Source organism: Pleurodeles waltl, chromosome 10 (assembly GCF_031143425.1).
Source record: "Pleurodeles waltl isolate 20211129_DDA chromosome 10, aPleWal1.hap1.20221129, whole genome shotgun sequence".
NCBI lineage: Eukaryota > Metazoa > Chordata > Amphibia > Caudata > Salamandridae > Pleurodeles > Pleurodeles waltl.
The window spans coordinates 857,826,009-857,846,720 of NC_090449.1; the positions used below are offsets into that span (position 1 = coordinate 857,826,009).

Consider the following 20,712-nt stretch of genomic DNA (forward strand, 5'->3'; position numbering starts at 1 on the left):
TTGCGTGCTGTTATTTCTTGGCATTTACATCGTGGCTTACGAATCGGCAAGACGCGCGATTCGTTTAATGGTGATTTAACCTTGATATTCATTGTGTGCTACCATTTCTTGACATTTTACATGGTGGCACTCGAATCGGCAAGACGCACGATTCTCTCCTCAAGCTTAATTCATGTTGTTCATTGTATGCCACTATTCTAAGACATTTATTAGGTAGGATTCGAGTTGACAAGTTGTGTGATTTGTTTCCTGAATCCATATAGTGTTATTCATAGTGCACAATCCTTTTATGGTGTTTACTATATATATATGAAAATCTGCAATGTGTGCAATTCGTGTTAAAACATTTCAAGAGAACACAAAAGGCCAGAGTTTCTTTCTAGATGCAATATTGCATGGTCCTAGTATGCATTCTCAAAAAAAGGATTCATATGACTGGTTTAGAACTTATTCAGAATGTTTTCCTGATTCTCATGTAAAGGAAAGTACTTGAATTTGAAAGTTTCATTTAATCCATCTTGATTCCCTTACAGGTTTCCGGCCATCTTGAAACTTAGTCATTTTAAGCCTAATTCTTAGGTTGTTCATGTTTTCAGAATGACTAGGCTTAGAGTCATAGTCTAGTATTGATTTCATGAGATGTAATTTTCATATTGTGTGTTTTAACCTTTTTCTTACTACAGGTCTCCTTCCCAGCTGTTCCCCTCCTAATCCCCTCTTCCCCTCTTGAACTCTCTTAGCCTCTGTGATTTATCTATCAGAGTCTTGGAGCTGTTCAGTGGTGGACGTGTTGGGAATGTGCGCAGACCCCGAGGATCTGGTGACTCTGACACTACTAGGCTGGACCACAGGCTACTGGAGTGCTCTATCACCCCGGCTACATCTTAGAGACTTCCTTTTCAATGCTAGCCCTCTCTTTGACAGACAAACCTTTTGATATGGGGGCTCTCACCTGTGTCAATGGCAAACTGCCATAATAACTAGAGATAGCCTCTCTGCAGCTCTTGGGTCAGGGTTGGGGACAGGTTGACACCCTGCACTTACCCATATTTCCCTTTTAATGATAGGTCAGGGAGAGGGTCACTCTCCCCCTCCTCCCAATCATATGCCAATAACAGCAAGTTAACCTCAGACCTCTCATAGTGTGGCTTGAGACTGTTGATGTGTAGGACCCTTAATGAGTGTCTGGGGATCTTGAGATCCACCAGATATATGGCCTCCCCTTTACCCGAAACTTTTTCAAAAGGCCCAGTTCAGCAGTCTTGGAGGGCCCTAGGCTCCACAGTCTCCATTACTCACACTCATTGACCAGGTTGGAATTCCACAGGGGTAGCTGTCTTGTCATACCACTACTTCTAAACCTCCTGGCAAGCCTCTGGATTCTCAGAAGCCTCCTTCCAGAACTTGACCATCTTGTTTCTGAGGGCTAGCATGTAGCTGTTAATATGCATAACAACTATATCAATGTACGCCATGAAATGTGCCAGCATAACAATGAATGAGCACCACAGTTGTTGAATCCACCCAACATGATCTTACCATCAATCCTGAGTCAGAAATATGGGGTAAGGCAAGCCCTGCAACCTAGGCCTGAAGTAACCGATTGACAGATCACGGGTGTGATAACACATAGCCCTAGACAAACGCGCAAACAGGAAAAACCCAGATTGATTCCCCATATGGGCAGCAAACACCACAGAGGACGCTCAGAACTCTGTAACTTTGAGAGACAGTCATCAGACCCAGACTCTGTACTCTCCCGGCCCCTACGTTTAATTAAACTGACTGCTCCTGCTTTGCCAAACGCCTCTTGTCTTTCATTTCTTTAAGGTAAATCTGCATTCGAGCAACATAGCTAACCACATCCTTGATGGTTTCCTGGGAACTTGCTTCCACCCATCTCTAACCAGACTGAGAGGTTCCCTAGCAGGGTGACCATAAAGAAGTTTAAAGGGGCTGAAACCAAACCCCTTATGTGGTACTTCCCTGTAGGCAAAGAACAAGCATGGTAAGAGGAAGTCCTACTTCCATCTTAGGTAGGCCCATAATGATGCTCTTCAGGATCTTGTTGAATCAAGCCTGTTTGTCTATATATGGTAGGGTGTGGAAAATTTGTAAGTAACTTCACACTCCTTCCACATTGACTTCATGTACGCAGACATGAAGTTGGTGCCCCTGTCAGACACCACTTCGTTGAGGAAACCCACAGTGGAGAAAATCCCCATCAGGATCCTAGCCACTGAAGTTTGCAGTTGCAGTAGCAGTCCTCAGAGATATGGCCTTTGGGGATCTAGTGGCATGGTCCACCAAGACCAGGATAAACCTGTTGCCTGAGGCTACCTTAGGTTTCAAGGGCCCTACAATATGATGCACGCCCTCTTAAATTGGGTGCCAATGACAGGTAAGGGATCCTGTGGAGCTTTCAGCTTTTTTCCTGTCCTTCCACTGGCCCGGCAGGTTACATAAGTCCTACAGAACGCATCTGAGGAAGTCTTCATCCGGGACCAGTAAAAGTGGGGGGACAATCTTCGCAAAGGTCTTGCCCTGCTTTAGATGTCCCGCCATGGGTATCTCATAAGCTATCCCCAGTAGGATGGTCTTGTAACATTGGGGAACGACCAATGCCCATGTTGCCCCATGCACAGAAGCTTTAGGCTCACTAAACAGGAGATCATTCTCCCAATATATGCAGTGATCCCCATGAGGTATCACTAGCTGCATGGGCTTTAGCTTGCTGCCTCATTCTTTCAAGGGTTGGATACTCCCTCTGTGACTTAGAGAACTTCTCCTGAGTGGGACCTTCTTTGCTTGCCCACCAGCAAGCTCAGACAAGTGACCCAGGGAAGCAATGTCCTCTCCAGAATGCTCTTGGGCAGCCTCCTCTGGCACCTGATCCACCTCCACTGTGGGATAGTTACGGGCTGGATTTCCATGCCCCTTGCCCTCCCTCGCTTGGCAGCTGTCTAGACCATTTTTCCGGGCTCCAGACCTCTTTGACTCCCCGTCTGGGCTGCCATGGATCTAGTGGTCACACAAACCCTCTAAGGCAACCCCAACATTTCCAGGTGTGACCTGAGCTCCACTTCCCTCCAGGCAGCGTGCTTAAGATCATTCCCTAACAGACAGACCACTAGAATGGCAGGGCTGACAGCAACTTTCAGAAGATCTGAGACTCTCCCTATTCAAAGGGAAATAGAGGCACAGGGTAGTGGCTCTGTTTGGCTGTCCTTTTCTACAACCATATACAGTAGTCGCACTGCCTCCTGCGTCCCTCAGAGCCTCCACCCTCTGGCAATTGATGGTGACCCACTGCCCACACTTGGAAGTATTAGAAGGCATGTGGGCTTTGGACACCATATCTCCTTGTCACACAGGGACACTAGGGTAACCTCACTGATTCCTCCCCCCCCCAACACTAACTGGGACCGTATCCTCCCCAAGGGGCTTTCCTCCACTGGGAGGCTTTTCGGGCACTTGGGATCACCCTTGTAGTGTCCATAGTCATAACAGTCATAGCACTGGGGGACAAACTTGCAATGATTGTTATCAGAGAAGCCATTCTTCTGGTGGCCAGGTTGGGACCCTTTCCCTTGAGGATTATTTTGGGGGCCTTGAGAAAACTCCTTTATTTTATCTCCCTCTCCTTATTCTTGTGGGGACCCTGACCACCATTTTGGGAGTCACCCCCAAAACCCTTTTGGACACTCTGGTGATGACCCAGAGGTACATCTCCTGAGCAAGCTTCCTAAGGTCAGTCAGCTTGCTACCTACCAGGAGTTGCCGCAAGTGTGTAAAACAGGTATTGCACATGTGCTACCTCAAGCTCACGTTGTACAGCCCCCTGAAATCATCTACATTGCTGCCCCTCACCCAGACCTTCAGACCCTTGCTGGAGTAATCTAGAAAGTCCACCCAGGGCTGGTTTGGGTGTTTGTAGTTGTAACTGAACCTCTGTCTGCACTTCTCTGGGCTCAGCCCAAACTTGTTAAGAAGAATTGCCTTTGTTGATGCTCCCTCCTCATTCTCATCCTCCTCATCCTCTTCTGAGGTGGCCTGCCACCTTTGCACCCCCTCAAAGGCTCTGAGATCTACCTGGAGACACGGTTTGGTAGCACTCTTGTCTGTTTTTAGTCCCTTCTGCTTGCAGACTTTCAGCAGCTGAGCCCTGCCAAGAGTGTCAAAGTTGGATGGATCCATTACCATGGTGCAAAAAGAAAGGAAGGTACTGTACTTAAATTTAGAAAAGGGAGAAAATAGCTAACTGAAAAACTAGGGAAGAATTTAAAAAGAGGTCACTGTGATGTAAAATTATTTATATGGGATTTTTGTGTAACACAAATTACTGTATTGTACTGCACAAACACAAATCATCATCCACATCACTGAACACTAATTTGAGAAATTGGGTTGTTGGTTCACTGGGTTTGAGCTCTGGTCAAGCAGCAGACACAATCCCTTGCAGGGTGAGCCACACAATGTCCATGAATTAACCTGTGCTTTACCCTGGATAGCTTGGCACAAAAGGCTGTCAGGCTTAATTTAGAGGCAATGTGCAAAGTATTTATGCAGCACACAAACATTAATACAATGAAAACACAACACAAACCTATTTAGATGAATAGAGTACATTTTAATACATTATTTAACACCAAAAGAACCAAACTCCAATCAGTAGAACCGGAGCTGTGAATTTTAAAAGGTTTTAGTGAAAACTAGCACCTAAAAGATTAAAGTGCCAACCACAGACATCTAGCCACACGAAAGCGGGTCAAAATTAAAAGTTAAGGCCGATCACAATGGAGCGTGGTTCAGATCCAAGACGTGGATTGGGCCTGGGTAGCGCTTACCTTTGGACCTCTTGCAGAAAATGTTCTGAGAAGGTAAAGTTTAGCGAGGTTAGGCTGCAGGAGGTGTCCGAGGAGGAAGCTTCATTGTTGGCTGGCCTTGGGTTGAAGCTGCGAGAAAGATTTCTACTTTCAGACTGAGGGCCCCATTATGAGTTCAGCAGTTCGAGGAACAACAAACTTGCAGTAGTGGCTGGATTGTCGCACTCCTGGTGGCCCGACCGCCAGATTATGATCCTAGTGGCTAGACAACCAGGAGACCACCCCTTCCACCATGATCATTGATCCCGATGGGTTGGTGGCATTCGGACACATAGTCAGCCACGATGGTGCCCATGATGGCACCGCTGTACTGATCACAACTCAACTTTCTGCCAGCCTTTCAATGGCAGTTGCACTGTCGTGGGCAGTGCAGGGAACCCCCTGCCTTCACCCTTGGAATGCGCACTGTCTGCATAGCAGTGCATATTCTGAGGGTGCTCGTGTGGGACGGCATTGGCCTTGGCTACCTAAGTGCCAATGCCACTGTGCTGTTTCCATTGGACTGACCAGTGGAAACATTGTAATACAATGTGGGATGAGGCGTCAGCTTGATGGCGGCCTTATCCACACGGCTTTGGTGGTCTGACGATCAGACCTCTAAAGTCATAATCAGGCCCATAGTTGCCAAAATGGAAGCTGAAAAACTCCAGCAGGTTGAAGCAGAGGGCTGTAGCTGAACACAGTTTCACAAGGTCGGATATCCCTTTGGCAAAGGACTCCTAAAAAGGATTTGCTGCTGTAGAGAAGAATGTAGTGGGAGAAGCCGCAAAGTCAATCTGACTGGCGATGCAGTTCGGGCGGATAGGTGAGCAGGTTGGTTCTGGTCTCCTCCTGCTTCTCAGAGCAGTTTTTACACAAATTTTGTCTAAGTCCTCACTTTTGGAAATTGCCCATCTGGGCACCTTTAGCACCACAACAAAGGACCCAAGACTGGTAGGAAAACATTTGGGCATTCATGACTCACTCAGGCTGAGTCCAAGTGTGGGCTCAAGACAGTGGGAGGGTGGAAACCTTTTATGTCCCTATAGCTCTAAGCAGGAGGCCAGCAAACTAGCTCTTGAAGTCACTTCTGTTAGCCAGGGGTGCAGATTAAGATGCAGGGCTCAAAAGCAGGGCTAGTCTCTGAGGGTTCAATGCAGGCATTGGGAAGCAGAGCAGACCTTCCAGGTACCGCAACAGTCTGTAAGAGTGCATAGCAGCAAGTCACAGTAGTAGGCAGTCCTGTAGGAGTCCATCCCCAGGTCATTATTAAGCTGAAGATTGGGTCGGAAGGTCCTATTTTAATACCCTGGTTCCCTTCTTCTGGAAAATGGGCGAAAGGTGCTTTAAAGTGCATGGAATTTCTTGACTCCCCTGCCCTGGCTCCAAGTTGGCTGCAGTGACAATACATATTTGTTAGGCCCTTTGTGTGAAAAAAGAACACAGGTTATTCAGGTGTAAGAGGGGCTGCACCTAGTACTGCCATCCCAACCTGCAAGCAGATTGCCCATTGAGACACATCTGATCCCTCTATTGTGTGACTGTCTGAGAGGAATTAATAAAATCTAGCTGCCAGCTACACTGAGCCATGTGACCCGAAGACAGGCTGTATGCACAAAGGGCAAGAAAATGACAACTTTATAAAAATTCACATTTTCAAAATTGTAATGAAAAACTCAGCTTTACCATTAAATAGTATTTATCATTAGAATTTCATAGATACCAAACATGAAATACCCACCTGCTCCGAATTAGGAATTAAAGTTTATGAAATGTAATAAGGAATCCCCAATGTTATCCTATGGGCGGTTTAGGCCTCACAGCAGTGAAAACAAATTTAGAAGTTTTTCATTATTAGAACATGTAAAACTAAAAAGTACATGTCCAACCTTTTAGTTTCACAGCATCCTGCCCTAAGGGGATACCTAGGACCTACCTTAGTAGGGACTTATATGTAATAAAAGAGGAGATTAGGGTTTGGCATGAATGTTTAAATGCAGAGTAACATGGCAGAGTGACACTGCATTGAGGCTGCAAAGGCGGGCCTGGACATGTCCTGGAGGGCTACTCAAGTGGGTGGCATAAGAGGTGCTACAGCCCCACTGGTAGCATTTAATTTACAGGGCCTGGGCATCTGGTATACCACTCTACCAGGACTTATAAGTACATTAACTATACCAGTTAGATATATGCCAATCAATCCATGTTTAGGGGAGTAAGCACAAGCACTTTAGCACTCAATAGCAAACAAAAACAAAATCCCACAAAAATTGGAGGTCAGTAGGAAACAAATTTGGGGGCAGACCGCCTAAGGCTGACACATCTACTATTAATATTGCTTACTGCCTTGTACCAGTTAAGCCTTTAATTTTGTACAAATTCCAAACCAACTGCCTTGTCATATGTCAAATATGAGAATGAGTTAGTGTACCTGACATGGTGAAAAGTACTTATATAACATATGACATAACACTGACAAAAAGTAAGATATTTCACCTAAGGGAATTGTTCAGAAATGTTCCTTTGATCAAGTGATGATTAATGAAGTTTCAGATTTGAATAATCACTGTTTCACACCTACACCTATGCCTACGTACACACACGCACACACACATAAATATTCCCATATGCAATGATAATTAAAGTGGAGTCATGATTACTTACAAAACCAAAACACCATAAGGTTGGCCATGTTTACTTCAGCTTGGCTGCTGCCTATCTTTTTAATAATTTCTGCTGCTACTGGTGGGTAGCGATCTAGTTTTTATTGGGATCTTATATACCGACAAGACAGTTTTCATGTTTCCTAGTCGAAGGTAAGAGGCAGAATGTAAGATGGTGATTTAATCCTGGGTTGCATCCTCTGCGCAGTGCAAGATAGAACCATTAGTTATAACCTGCCACTGGCAGGCCCATTACCATGAGGCCTACATATCACTCTGCATCTCCAGTGGCCAACAGTCTGTGGGGGTCATGTGCCATTGTCTATCTTGGTTTGCACCCCCAGCATAGTTGTCAACCCTCTGCAGCCTCTCCTCCTATCTGATTGGCATGTAGTGGTCTCATCATCCACCAGAGACTCTCAGATTTGTGGTGTTTTCTGAATGTCACGAACAGTGTACCACCTCAGGTGCATCCAGGGTGCACGTTATTACTAAAGAAAGGAGGATCGATCTGACAGGCTTGAGTTAAGGTTGTGCTGTGAGGTTCAGAGATAGGTACTCAACATCTGATGAGGTCTGCTTTGGCTGACATGGGAGGACCATTTGGATCTCCTTACTTTCCTTGCTGTCAAAGCCATCAACAGGATACCAGGATGGCAAAGAAATAAGTTGGAGGTACAGAAATGTGTAACATGGTCCTGTACCCACTGCACAACACTTCAATTTGTCTCATAAAGTATTTTCCTAGTTTTGTTGCAGCTGAATTTTTATCAGTCAGTGCTCCTCGTATTTCTTTGGGAAACCTTCAAAATGTGCTAAAATGTAATCAATATTTTCATGAAACAGGAGATTTGAAAAGAATGAGGAGAAAGAAAGAAAACAAAACATTGGGACTTTTATTGAACATGTACCACCCACTGATGGGCTTTGGATTTAACAACTGCAAACATCCTCCTCACAGTTGTAGTAATGCACACTGGTTGTATATACATTTCTTTATCAACACAAGGCTCACAGCATAACAATAATAAAGCTATCACTAGAAAGCGCCTTGGCTATATTAGGAGAAATTACCATCTACAGCAAAAATGTTCAATTAGTTAATCTCTTGCTGCATATCATAACATCTGTTACTTATAGTGCTAAGAAGAGCTAGCTTTTTCTATTAAATGCTTGTTACAGCATGCCTGAATAGACACTGCATGAATTCAAGAGATCATTAAATCACTTGGGATCTGTACTCACTCTCAACAGTGGTTAATTATGTTAGGGCAAGGAAACTTAACTATGCTCTACAATGAGTAGCTTGAATGAATGAAATATTTTGTTAAAGGAAGTATATGTCAACCTTATTACGTATGTGAAAGACCAGGTTACACTCTGATGATAGAATATTCTTCTGTTATTCTGCTACTTCTGTCTGCATGGTTCGATCAATAGTTTGCACAATTGTTTAGACGATATACTTGTTAGCAATAACATATGTAGTTGATGCACTGAGTGTAGCTCCTACACTAGGGTAATTTCAGTTTACTGCTCTCCAACACATCAATGTATCTTTGTAAATGCAGAAAGCATGTTCTAACTTTCTATAAGAAAGTTGCGCCACATAAGGATGCCGCACTCTGCTCTGATGTCTGTACTGAGATATATAATTATTTAGTTCTCAACTATAGCTGTGTGTCATAGGGGGTCATTACTACTTCGGCATATGGAAACAGAGCTTCTGCCCACTGACCCAGTTGGAAATGGCTTTTAGCACTGTCTCCGGCTCGTAATAGAGCCGGCTGCAATGCTGTAGTGGGTAGGGTGCACCAGCACCCGTCGCAAATTCACTGTCTGCTAACCTTGCGACGGGGCTGGCCAGGGGGGACACCTGCACTGCCCATGCCAAGTGCATGGGCAGTACAAGGGACCCCCTGGGGCACCCATCACCCCGTCTCCGCTAGCATTTTCACAGCGTCAAGGAACCGCTGAAGGAGAGGGGGTCGTAACTCCCAGAGCACCACCAGACCGTCCTGTGAATGAAAACTGGAGAAGGCAGCGCTCTGACCGCGGCGCTACCTCCGTGGTCATATTGTGGTAGACGGATCACCACATTGGTGAGGGGCAGACCGCCACCATGACCCTAGTGGTCAAGAGACCACCATGGCTGTAATAAGGCCCATTGTGTGCCCTGAAATTGGAAACTCTAAATACAGTGTTGTGTAGAAGTACTGTATATTGAATGTCAATTAACTGAAAGCAGAGTTGACAGATATTGCACAATTGGTTGGTGGAGTAAGGAAGGTAGGTAGTAGATTAACCCCAAGAACATAAGTAAGTGCACTGAGCATATGACTGAAAAAAACAGTATGGTCAGGATAAAATACCCTAAACAAGTTAACCTCCACATTGTACAGTGTCTGTACATGAAGGGAAATCAGACAGGCACAAGGTTTTTATAGCTAATAAAACATGAGAACCCGCATACGACATAGTAGTAGTGTTAATGGACGATCAACCATGTTTGTGATATTAATGCCTTGTTCAATCAAGGCATGCACGAATGGTATACAAATAAGCCTAGGCATGAGGCCAAATGAGGAATGGGTGGACAAATATTACAGGGGTTTGGGCTTCACCCAGCTTACTTTAGAGCTGCGTGAATTTTTTGAGCTATTTATTTATAGGGTGGTACTGCTGACCCTGATGCTGGGTTTACAAGGGGGTAGGACTCTTGGCACTAATGAGCCCCTAAAGATTTCTTTAGATGCAATTTGTCATTATTGTAGATCTATTAGTTGAGGTGTACTGCAGAGGAACATGCCAGATTCAATAAAAATCTATCGTTTTAGTGGTTTCCAAACCTGGTATGGATCGCACTGTCTGTGGCAGGGGTGGGCAATTCTCTGGTAAGTGGATGCAAAACTTTGGGAAATTCTGTTCATTTTCTATGTTTTCACATCCTTCTGCCCCAGATTAAAACTGCGATTTGCAGGCGGAATGCCTGCAGCACATCTTTTTCTTGTTCTCTGCAATAAGGAATGAGGAAAAATGAAGATTTGTGCGGTTTAGCATTATCGGGGCTGGTCAATGCAATTACCTTGATAGTTTATGCGCTATGGTAATTACACTCCCCAGTAGGGCAGGTTGTGTGTAGTACCTTCCTGCTGTTGAGCCAGGTGGGCCCTGCAGGCAGGTACTTACAGTCTACCCTGCTGCGGACACTGTATTCAAGGCCACTGTTGGGGGTATCCTAATGCAATTACCATTAAGGTAAATACCTTGCCATGTTTTTAAGAGTGCTCCTCAAAACAACTGTTGCTGGCTTATATTTTTCACCCATGGGGATCCCCTATTTCCACTGTGCAAACTAAATTTCACCTGTTTGGCAATATACTCAGTAATTCCAGTCGGGGCTGAGATACACTTTTGCAGCTTTACCAGCAAATTATTGACGACCTCTTTTAGACATCCAAAAGCCTCTGTAAAGTACAGTATGAAGCTAAATTCCCAACTCAACCTATGTACCTGCCATGCCGTACTTCAGGAGGAAGTGTATAGGGTAACTATACGTCTTGTGAAACAAAAGGATTGTTTTATAATTAAGTTCTAGAGCATCTTTCTGCATAGATGAACACATAAAGGAAAGACACTATATATATTTTTAAAACGCTTTATCAAAAAGCAATGCCCTTGTTTAGTTCAGACTATATGAATTGATGTACTTCAAAAATAAATAAATAGTTGTAATAAAACAGTATGGGCCACATGTAGGAAAGTCCGAGATTGCGTTTCGGAAATTGCGAGTCTGTCCGACTCGCAATTTCCGAGTCGCAATCTCGGATGCAGAACGGTGTCTCAGACACCGTCTGCGACTCGCTATGGGGTCGCAAAGACCCACCTCATTAATATTCATGAGGTGGGTCGCATTTTGCGACCCCATAGCGAGTCCCTGCACTCACAGGGATGGTGGCCTGCTGAAGTCAGCAGACCTCCATGTCTGTGACTGCTTTTTAAATACAGCATTTTTTTAAAATCATTTTGCAGCCCCTTAAAGGAAAACGAGTTGCAAAATGAAAAAAATACCGAAACCATTTGGTTTCGTTTTTTTCAGAGTAGGCAGTGGTCCATAGGACCACTGCCTAATCTGAAAAAATATTTTTGTCGACATTCACAAAGGGGAAGGGGTCCCATGGGGACCCCTTCCCTTTTGCGAATGAGTTACCACCAGTGTGACACTGGTGGTAACTGCGAGTTACTTTGCAACCGCATTCGCGGTCACAAAGCAATTCTGAATTGCGATGCGAGTCGCAAATAGGAAGGGAACACCCCTTCCTATTTGCGAGTCACATTCACAAATTGCGAGTCGGTACCGACTTGCAATTTGTGAATGTGCATCGCGTGAGGCCGTTTGCATGGCGCAAACTGCGATTTTTGCAGTTTGCGACATGCAAATGGCTTGCTACATCTGGCCCTTAATTTTTTTTAAAAATGCAAAATTTTAAATGGTGCTCAGGAAATCAAATAATTGAATGATGAAACCAACCTGTGAAAAAAACGCCCTTTCTAGCTCCTGGCTAAATCTACTTGGCACCACAGTACCCATATGGGTTTCCCAAGAGGCCTTTAACATGCACACCTGTGCCGACTAACAAGGGTGTTGCCGATCCACCACTGTGCTTTGAAAATGTCGTAACTTGTCTCTGTTTTACCATTCCGAGCTGTGAAAAGAACATATGAGGCCAGCATCCGTGCCCATGGCCTTCAGCTAGGAATTTTCTAGTGCACAACTCGCTCAAAGCTCCCAAATGAAAGCTGAAGGTATCTCTCCCAAAAAGTGTTTCTACATTAGACCTAGATAAATTTTTCTTGCGATTATAAAAAGGGCAGACCTTGTGAATAATGGTGTAAGATGGAAGAAAAAGTATACAAATTATGTTGCACATTTATTACTATCTGCTAAATATTATAATGAGAACTGACACGTTATATTTATGTTACATATACATTATATTGATTCATATATATTAATACATTATATATGAATAATTGGTGCAGTATCAACTTATGATAAGGCAAATATTATCATGATGCATGGCTAAATGAAGCACAAGTTTATACATAAGAGACGTACAAAATAAATGAAGTGCAACAAGGGACACATAAGCTGGGAAATGCAGTGCAATTGACACCTGGACTGTACAGCATGCAGGCCAATTCAATATTCAATCATCAGCAAAGTCAAATCGTTTCACTTTTTTTACAATGATCAGACTTCGTTTCATCCTGATGAGTCTGCCTTGACCCCCACAACAAACCAATACTTAATTTATGATGCATGGCACTTATTGAAAAATATTTGTCAAGAAGCAAAGGTGATCGCTGTTAGACGTGACAACCCACATGGTAAAATTGGCTTACACCCATTTGGCACATTTGATTTACTTCTAAGTCCCTAGTAAAGTGGTACTACCTGTACCCAGGGAGTGCAAATTAAAAGCCGCTAGTGGGCTTGCAGCATTTATTGTGCCACTCAATAAAGTAGCTTTTAAAACATGTCCCAGTTCTGCCACTGCAGCCAGTGTGCAGTTTTAAACTGACAATTAGACCTGACAAAATAACTCTTTTGCCAGGCCTAAACCTTCCTTTTTCATACATACAAGTTACCCCTAAGGAAGCCCTTAAACAGCCCATAGGTCATTGTGGTTTATATTTAAAAAGTAGGGCGCGTGTGCCCTGATAGTGAATAATTCCTAAATTCATTGTTTAATATTATAAGGCCTATCTCACTCACAGGATAACATTGGGTTACCTTATTACATTTAATAAGTGCTAACATTTGATTGGAACAGGTAGAAAAGTCATGATTTGTCTCACATGAATTGTAATTTAAATCTTTAATGGTAAAGACAGATTTTAAGTCACAGTCCTGAAAACACCACTTTTAGAAAGTTGGCATTTTCCCGTCCTAACTATTGGTGTCTGCAACCTGTTACTTGCCAGTGAGTAGCTTGACAGCTGGCCTTTGTGTATTGTTCCTACACAGTTAAACAAATGGACTTAGGTGTTCACAGGATGGGCCAGCTTGCTATGATAGCTGGGGAGAAGCTGTCCCTGCTCCTCTTACATTTCAAGAGGCTGTCTCCAGCCCACTTGCAAAGGAACTTAACTCTTTTGTTCCCCTAAACTACTTGGAGCCTGGGCATGAAAAGTAAGTAACTTTCCAGAAACAAAAATAGGGGTAGCCTAGAAGTTTCCACCATATCAAAGGATGGTACCATTTATGAATACTGGAAATCAAGTGCCACTCCTAGACCTGCAGAGGACACCTGTACCATCAAAGGACTGTTTTTCTGCTTGAGGCCTGCTTTGCTGCATGAACCCTGGACACCCAGAGTGACTCCAAAGGCTAGTTGACTGGCCTGTTGCGTGAGCTATAGGGAAGAAATAAGCAAGTAATATAAGCTCCAGAGACCTAATACTGGGCACCTGGACTCTACCTGTAGTCCTGGCCCCCCAAGTGGTATCCAACCAGTTCTGGACCTTTGAAAGTGATGTCAAAGGTGTTCCTCTTGTCAAAATCAGAAACTTGGGACTTAAAAATGTTCACCAAAAAGTGGCCTGCAAACTGACAGGAGACCAGGACCTACCTGCTAGTCACTCCGCTCAAGATGCATCACTTGAATTCGCAGTAACTCCCCACACATTCTTCTCTGCAGCAGCAAATCCTATTCAGGGAGATGTTTGGGAAAGGGTACCTGGCCTCGTGGAACCCTCAATGGCTAGTGCCTGCAGCTTTGTTCCAATGGAGATTTTCGAATTTCAAAAAGTCAGAAGGCAGAAGTGTTTACTGTGACTCCTTCCAGTGGCTCCCGGATGATTACACTTCCTCAATGGAGACTGCCGGCTGCCTTGCCCCGCTGAACTTTATCTTCTCAAGAATTTTTCAGCAAAATTTCTTCTAAGTCGGGAGTTAGGTTAAGGTGAAACCAGGCCCCGTCCATCTCGTGTAGCAGAACCGCTTTTCATCGTAGTCGGCCTTAACTTTTGACTTTGCCTCGATTTCTCATGACCAGATACCTGTGGTTTGCGCTTTGTTTTTTTGGCCCTATTTTTCACTTAAAACTTTACAAATTCATACCCCAGTTCTACTGATTAGATTTAATTTGTTTTGCTTTCATTTTATTTATTGCAATGTATCCTATTTTACTAAATTGGTTCTGGGTTATTATTGTTTTTGTGCTGCATAAAAACTTTACACAAGGTTTACACAATGCCTCTAAGTCAAACATGACTACTTTTGTGCCAAGCTAACAGAGTTTAAAGCACAGGTTCATTCAGTGACTTTTCTGGTTCACCCTGACAAGGATTGTCGCTTTTACTTGAAAAGGGTTTCCACCCCCTCAACCAATTACTCAATTTCTTATTTGCGATTTCTAATTTAGAGAGTCGCAATTTGCGACTCTCTAAACAGGGTCAGATGTATCAAGGTTTTTTGCATTCACAAATGGTGCGAATGCCCGTTTGCGAATGCAAAAAGCCCTTTCAGAATGTATGAAAGACATTCTGAATGCAATTTTAAGGAATCGCTAAAATAGTGATTCCTTAAAATTGCGACCCTGTTTAGATAGTTACAAATTGCGACTCTCTAAATTAGAAATCGCAAATAAGGATTCCTTATATGCGATTCCTTAGCACATGTATGAAGCAATTCCTAGATGCGATTTGGGCATTTAGGAATCGCTAATTACCACCAAGTTGAACTTGGTGGTAACCATGTGCAAAATTAAAAAATGCATTCAAAATGCATTTTTAAAATGTACATGTAGAGCACACATGCCCTTTTGGCATGTGTGCACCTTACATGTCCCCCAAATGTTTTTTGGGGTGCAGCAGAAGGGCACCATGGGGTTTTGCATTTCCAAAATTGCGATTTCTAGTTAAGAAGTGGCAATTTTGGAAATGCAAAAAATTCGCAGATATGGGCCAAAACGCCCATAGCTGCAAATGGGGCCGGTATCGCAATTTGTGATTCGGTAATAGCATTTGCGATTTTTAAGAAATCGCTATTACCGAACCGCAAAGCGCCTTCGTGATACATCTGGCCCCTTGATACATCTGGCCCATTATTACTGGGGTTGACAGCGTTTGTGGTCCTTTACATATTTATCATGTATAGTGGTACTTTGCTCACCACTGAAAAATCCTTTAGAGTGCCTGCAATTGTATACAGTAAATTCTGCAAATGTTGGCTCCAAATCTCTGTGAACTTGACTATGCTCCTCAGAAACAGCATCTCCCAGTGCAAGTGTTTGGACTTGTCTGATATTAAGTGCTTATCACTGTGGTGTTCTTGCTCCGCTCAAGCTAAACAGATAGGATGCACTGACTACATGTGTTGCCACATTCCAATGGTAATTTTGCCATATTTATTTCACTACCATGTGAAACCTCCTTCCTCCAAATCTTACATGTCACAAAGTGAGATTACATTTTTTCATGCCGCTATGTATAGTGAGGAACTGCCAAATAATTTCTTTTTTTTTGGCATGCTGGATTGTCTTCTTAGCTTCATCCTTTTGAAAGACCTGGTCTTCACCAAAAGCCTTCTTGAACAGTGATAGAAAATAAAACATCTACAATACCAGGCCAACGCTGGGTGTTATAAGAACCAAAAGCAAACCTGAAATAAGTTTCAAAGGCTGTGTACTTCCCATAAATGATACAAGACTGATTTTTTTTTTCTTTTTTTGGTCCTCATTCACATGTTGCAAGTGTGGAGGAGGGGGTCATTCCGCAGCGGATTACCCACAGACTTCACAAAGTGTCTCAAGTGAGAAAACACCGCCTCTCTCGCCTCTAATCCCACCTTCATTTCGTCCCGTCAAAACTCCAAGGTACACTCTTATGCCCAGCATTGTGGATAATCATTGGACCAGTCACAAAATTACATTTTTGACTTATCCCCATATTGACTCAACCATTCTTTCAACTGGTTCCAAAACCTGTACTTCTTATGATCTTCTCTATAATCCAATTTTAAGTTATAAATTATTGAGTCTTTAAAAAGATGGGGGGAGAGGACTGGTTCACTTTCTGCATATCTCTCTCCTGGCCAATAATATCATATAAAAGAGTAATTTTGCTTCATCCATCTTACTTGCTAAAATATCAGAATGACACCTGAATATGATTAGCGGAGCTCTTACCTCCAGATTTACTTGAAAGATCTTACTTATCACTCCGCCCACCTTTCCCCAAAACTCTCCAAGCTGGGGGCACTCCAAAAACATGTGTAAATCGTCAGCTGCAGGCAACCCACATTTTTTACAATTAACAAGGGTGTCTGTCCCCATTTTTGAGAGCCTTGCTGGAGACTGAAATGCTCTATGAATTGAGAACAAATGGTTTCTACTGAGGAAAGCAGGCTTAACTGTGCTATACAGAAGGGATAAAGATACCTGCCAGAGCTCTTTCACTTGTACCCCCGACAAGTGGTCCCTTCAGATTCCCCCTGGGAGGATAAATTCGCCATCTACAATTTTCGATATTAACCAGTACCATCTAGTCACTTCTTTTTTCAGTGGGGTAGCCAGATGCGCCTGGTCCCCCAAATGGTTTGATTCTCCCAGTTCCTCCTTCACATTTTTCGCCCAGCTAATTATCTGAAGGTACTTAAACTTAGAGAGGTTACCCCCCTCCTCTCTATTCAGGTTTTCATGTGATCGTATCTCCCCGTTGTAACAGAGCTGACTCCAAGCCACAGCAAACCCTCTGCTGTTTGACAGCGGGACCTTTAAAGCAGGTCCTGCAGTCAAACAGCAAAGCTTTCATCTCTGTCTCCTGCACGCGTGTAGGGGACAGAGATGAAATGCTTCAGCACGCAAGTAGCTGCTGTCGAAGCAGTTCTGTGCTTGCTGAAGCAATGGCACAGCTGCAGAGTCAGATAGCCCGTAAAGGGCTTTTTGTTTTAAAAATAAATAATATATATATATATATATATATATATATATATATATATATATATGTAAGGAGGGACACCGCGGGGGAGCCCTTAAGGGCTCCCTTGCGGTCTCAGATAGTCTGTAAAGGGCATTTTATTTATTTTAGTTTTAAAACTAAAAATAGAAGAAAAAAAATATATATATATATATCTGGGGCTGCGGAGAAGCCCTTGAGGGCTCCCTTGCAGTCCCAAATAGCCCAAAAAGGGCTAAAAAAACTAAAGAAACCCCATAGCTAAGTGTGAAGGTCACAGACCTTCACACGGCGCATGGGGGGGGGTTCCAGTCTAGCTGGACTCTTCTTTTAAAAACAAATATTATTCTTTTTTTAAATAATAAATATATCATTGGATTTAAATTGTACACAAACTTGTCATTGTAAGTATATCAGACATCAAACACTAAAAAACTCTATATCTCTACCTCTCTTTCTTTCTCTCTTTGTCTTTCTTTCAGTCAATTTCCCCTACTCACAGACCCACTCAGACACTTACGCACCCACTCATAGACCCACTCAAACACACCTGCACCCACTCACAGATCCATTCAGACACTCACACATCAATAGCAGACCCACTCAGACCCTCATGCACTCACTCACAGCTCCAGTCACACCCTCACGCACCCACTCACACACTCAGACAGTTTCGCACCCACCTCACACACCCACTCAATCTGTCACACACCCACTCACAGGCCCACTGACACCCTTATGCACCCACCAACAGGCCCATGTGAACACTGACGCACCCACTAAAACACTGATGTTTGCTCTCCCACACCGAGACAGGCAATCTGACAGCCACTTTCACCCCCAGATAAACCCTCTCACACATATTCTTACCCACAGACAACTCCTGCCAGGCATGGACAAAGGGCAATGCACAGCATTGGGTTGGGTTGGGTCGTTAGGGACGTTGGCTGCAGGGTCTGGCTGCAGGCGAGGACTTGATGGCACCTCTGCTGCACATGTGTGAAGGCCGTACACAGTACGGTGTGAGGTTAGGTGGTTATAGGGGGTTGGCCAAAGAGCCCTGAGGTAACTATATCTCGCGCCCTCACCATGCACTGTGTCTACTTCTCACTCTTTTAGGTGCTCCCAAAGAACACTGACATGAGGTAGTGCTAGCCTAGTATTCTGAATTTGCAGGCAAGTAATACTTTTGTATTGCATCAGATTCAAGGATGCCCCCGCCAATTAGTCAATATTAGCAACAACTGGAGCGCTCTCCGGGAGGTGGCTAGTATTCACTGCAAAAGTGCCAAAATCGTTGTACTAGCCTTTACTGTGTGGTAATATAACAAATTGTTTGAGACAGGCTATCTCCAGTAACATGTACATCACAATCAGCGAGAACTAGGCGAGCAAGCAAAGCACTAACTGAAAAAAATCATGATAAAGAACTGGGATCCACAGGGCAGCAAACTAAACAGTGAAAGCCCTAAAAAGCCAAAAACATTACTGCAGCCCAAACACGGTAGTCGTAATGATTTCCACTTACTGCTTATTACATTGAATCCAAGTGTCCTTGCGTTTACCACAGTTGCCCTTTTCAGTTCCTTCAATGTTTAACTTCTCGTAGCATAATTTGTCTGCAGCTGCCACTTCTGGAAATCAGTTAGAAAACAGGGCAACTTATAAAAACTTTACGTTTGAAAACAAGTGTTTCACCAGTATCTTTGTTCGGATAAAAAGTGTGTTTTTAACACGTGAACTGTTGCCAAGCAGGCGATCTTAAGTACATCAGACATTTCAAAAATAAAGATGAAAAAGATTATGCAAGTCACACGGTGGACTGGACGTCTGTCCTGGTTGACCCTGACAGTCTGGCTTTCAGGTGCTGTGTCCTGGTTAAAAGCATACGCCTGCTTCACAGGATTCATGATGTTAAAAACTGTGGAAAGCCCATTTTAAGAGAACGATGGAGGATTGGTTTGAATGAAGAAAGGCATCCTTTATAAGTGCGCAGACTGCAGGCTTATTGCAGCAGTGGCTCAAGCTCAGGGTCATGTTTACAAGGCCCACTGCGCCATCGAAGCATCACTTTTGTGAAGCTCCTGTGGCACAAACTGCAGAGCCATATCTACAAGGCCATGCAAAGCCACCCTACGTGGCTTTTCATGGCCTTGTAGATATGGCATAAGAAAATGCAGCGCTAGTCGTTGCCTTGCCTCACACTGCGTTAGTGAGGCGTACCATGGGTGTTACAGTAGGTGTTCCCACATAACACCTATGTCATTTGACACATTCCCAGATTTAGGAGAAGGCGTAAACCTAGGAATGCGTCAAAAGCCTGCACCTCCCCAGGGGTGGCCTAAGGGATGAGCAACAGGGATAAATATAATTATTCCTCCCTGTTTTTTCGTATGTCTATGTGTGCTGTATTCAGCAGCACACATAAAAGGAGGAAACTGCGTCCATTCATTGTTTCTGTGCAAGAAGGCATCCCTTCCTGCACAAAAGCAATCATCCCCACAAAGCACACACCCTTGCACTATGATGCAAGGGTGCCTGCGTTGGTGCATGGCAGACATTTGTGCACCAGCGCAGAAGAAGAGGACAGAATTACACAGTATCTTGTAGATGCAGCACATTTCTGCCCTTTTCCAGTTGTGCAGGGCAGCGTAGCAAGTCACTTGCTGCGCCGCTCTACACCATGGGCCTTGTAAAAATGGACAAGAAACCAGGGTAGCTGTCCCTTGCACAACAGAAGAAACTTCACAGAGCTACGAGTGACCAAAGAGGAGGCACAGGCACCTTGATAAATGTGTCACTACTGGGAGGTGCTCCCACTGAGCTCCAGTTTAGGAGATACACCATGAAAACTCGATAATCCAGAGTGTGTGTGCTGATAAGGGACAATTGAGTCCAAGCCAGCCTGTTGATTGAAGCCATATGATAGCAAGTAGGGGACATGATAGAGGGGATCTATGGTCCTGATGAAGGCCGACTGACCCTTATGGGCAATGGATGCAGCCGAAACATGTCGACTTAGGAGCAGAGATTTGTGGTGAATGAGTGATTGAGTCCCAATATCACCACCATGAGTTAAAATGTAATCCTATGCAGGGGACCCCTGAATAAAGACTAGCATCGGACACCCATGAGATAGTTTTAACGGTTGTGAGTGGTTTTCTGCATGATTGATCCCTGTATGTTCTGTGTTGTATTGTTTCCACTACCCTATTGCTCCA

The 20,712-nt window shown here is 43.8% G+C and overlaps 1 protein-coding gene across 2 annotated transcripts in view; it reads right to left on the minus strand.

Moving 5' to 3' along the window:
* Positions 1-20,712, minus strand: part of ADAM22 (ADAM metallopeptidase domain 22) — a 1,118,190-nt gene that overhangs the window by 151,580 nt on the left and 945,898 nt on the right. For both annotated transcript variants that reach the window (XM_069211564.1, XM_069211563.1), the window contains exon 21: positions 19,020-19,125. In XM_069211564.1, the coding sequence (XP_069067665.1) occupies positions 19,020-19,125 (106 nt within the window). The remainder of the gene's footprint in view (positions 1-19,019; positions 19,126-20,712) is intronic.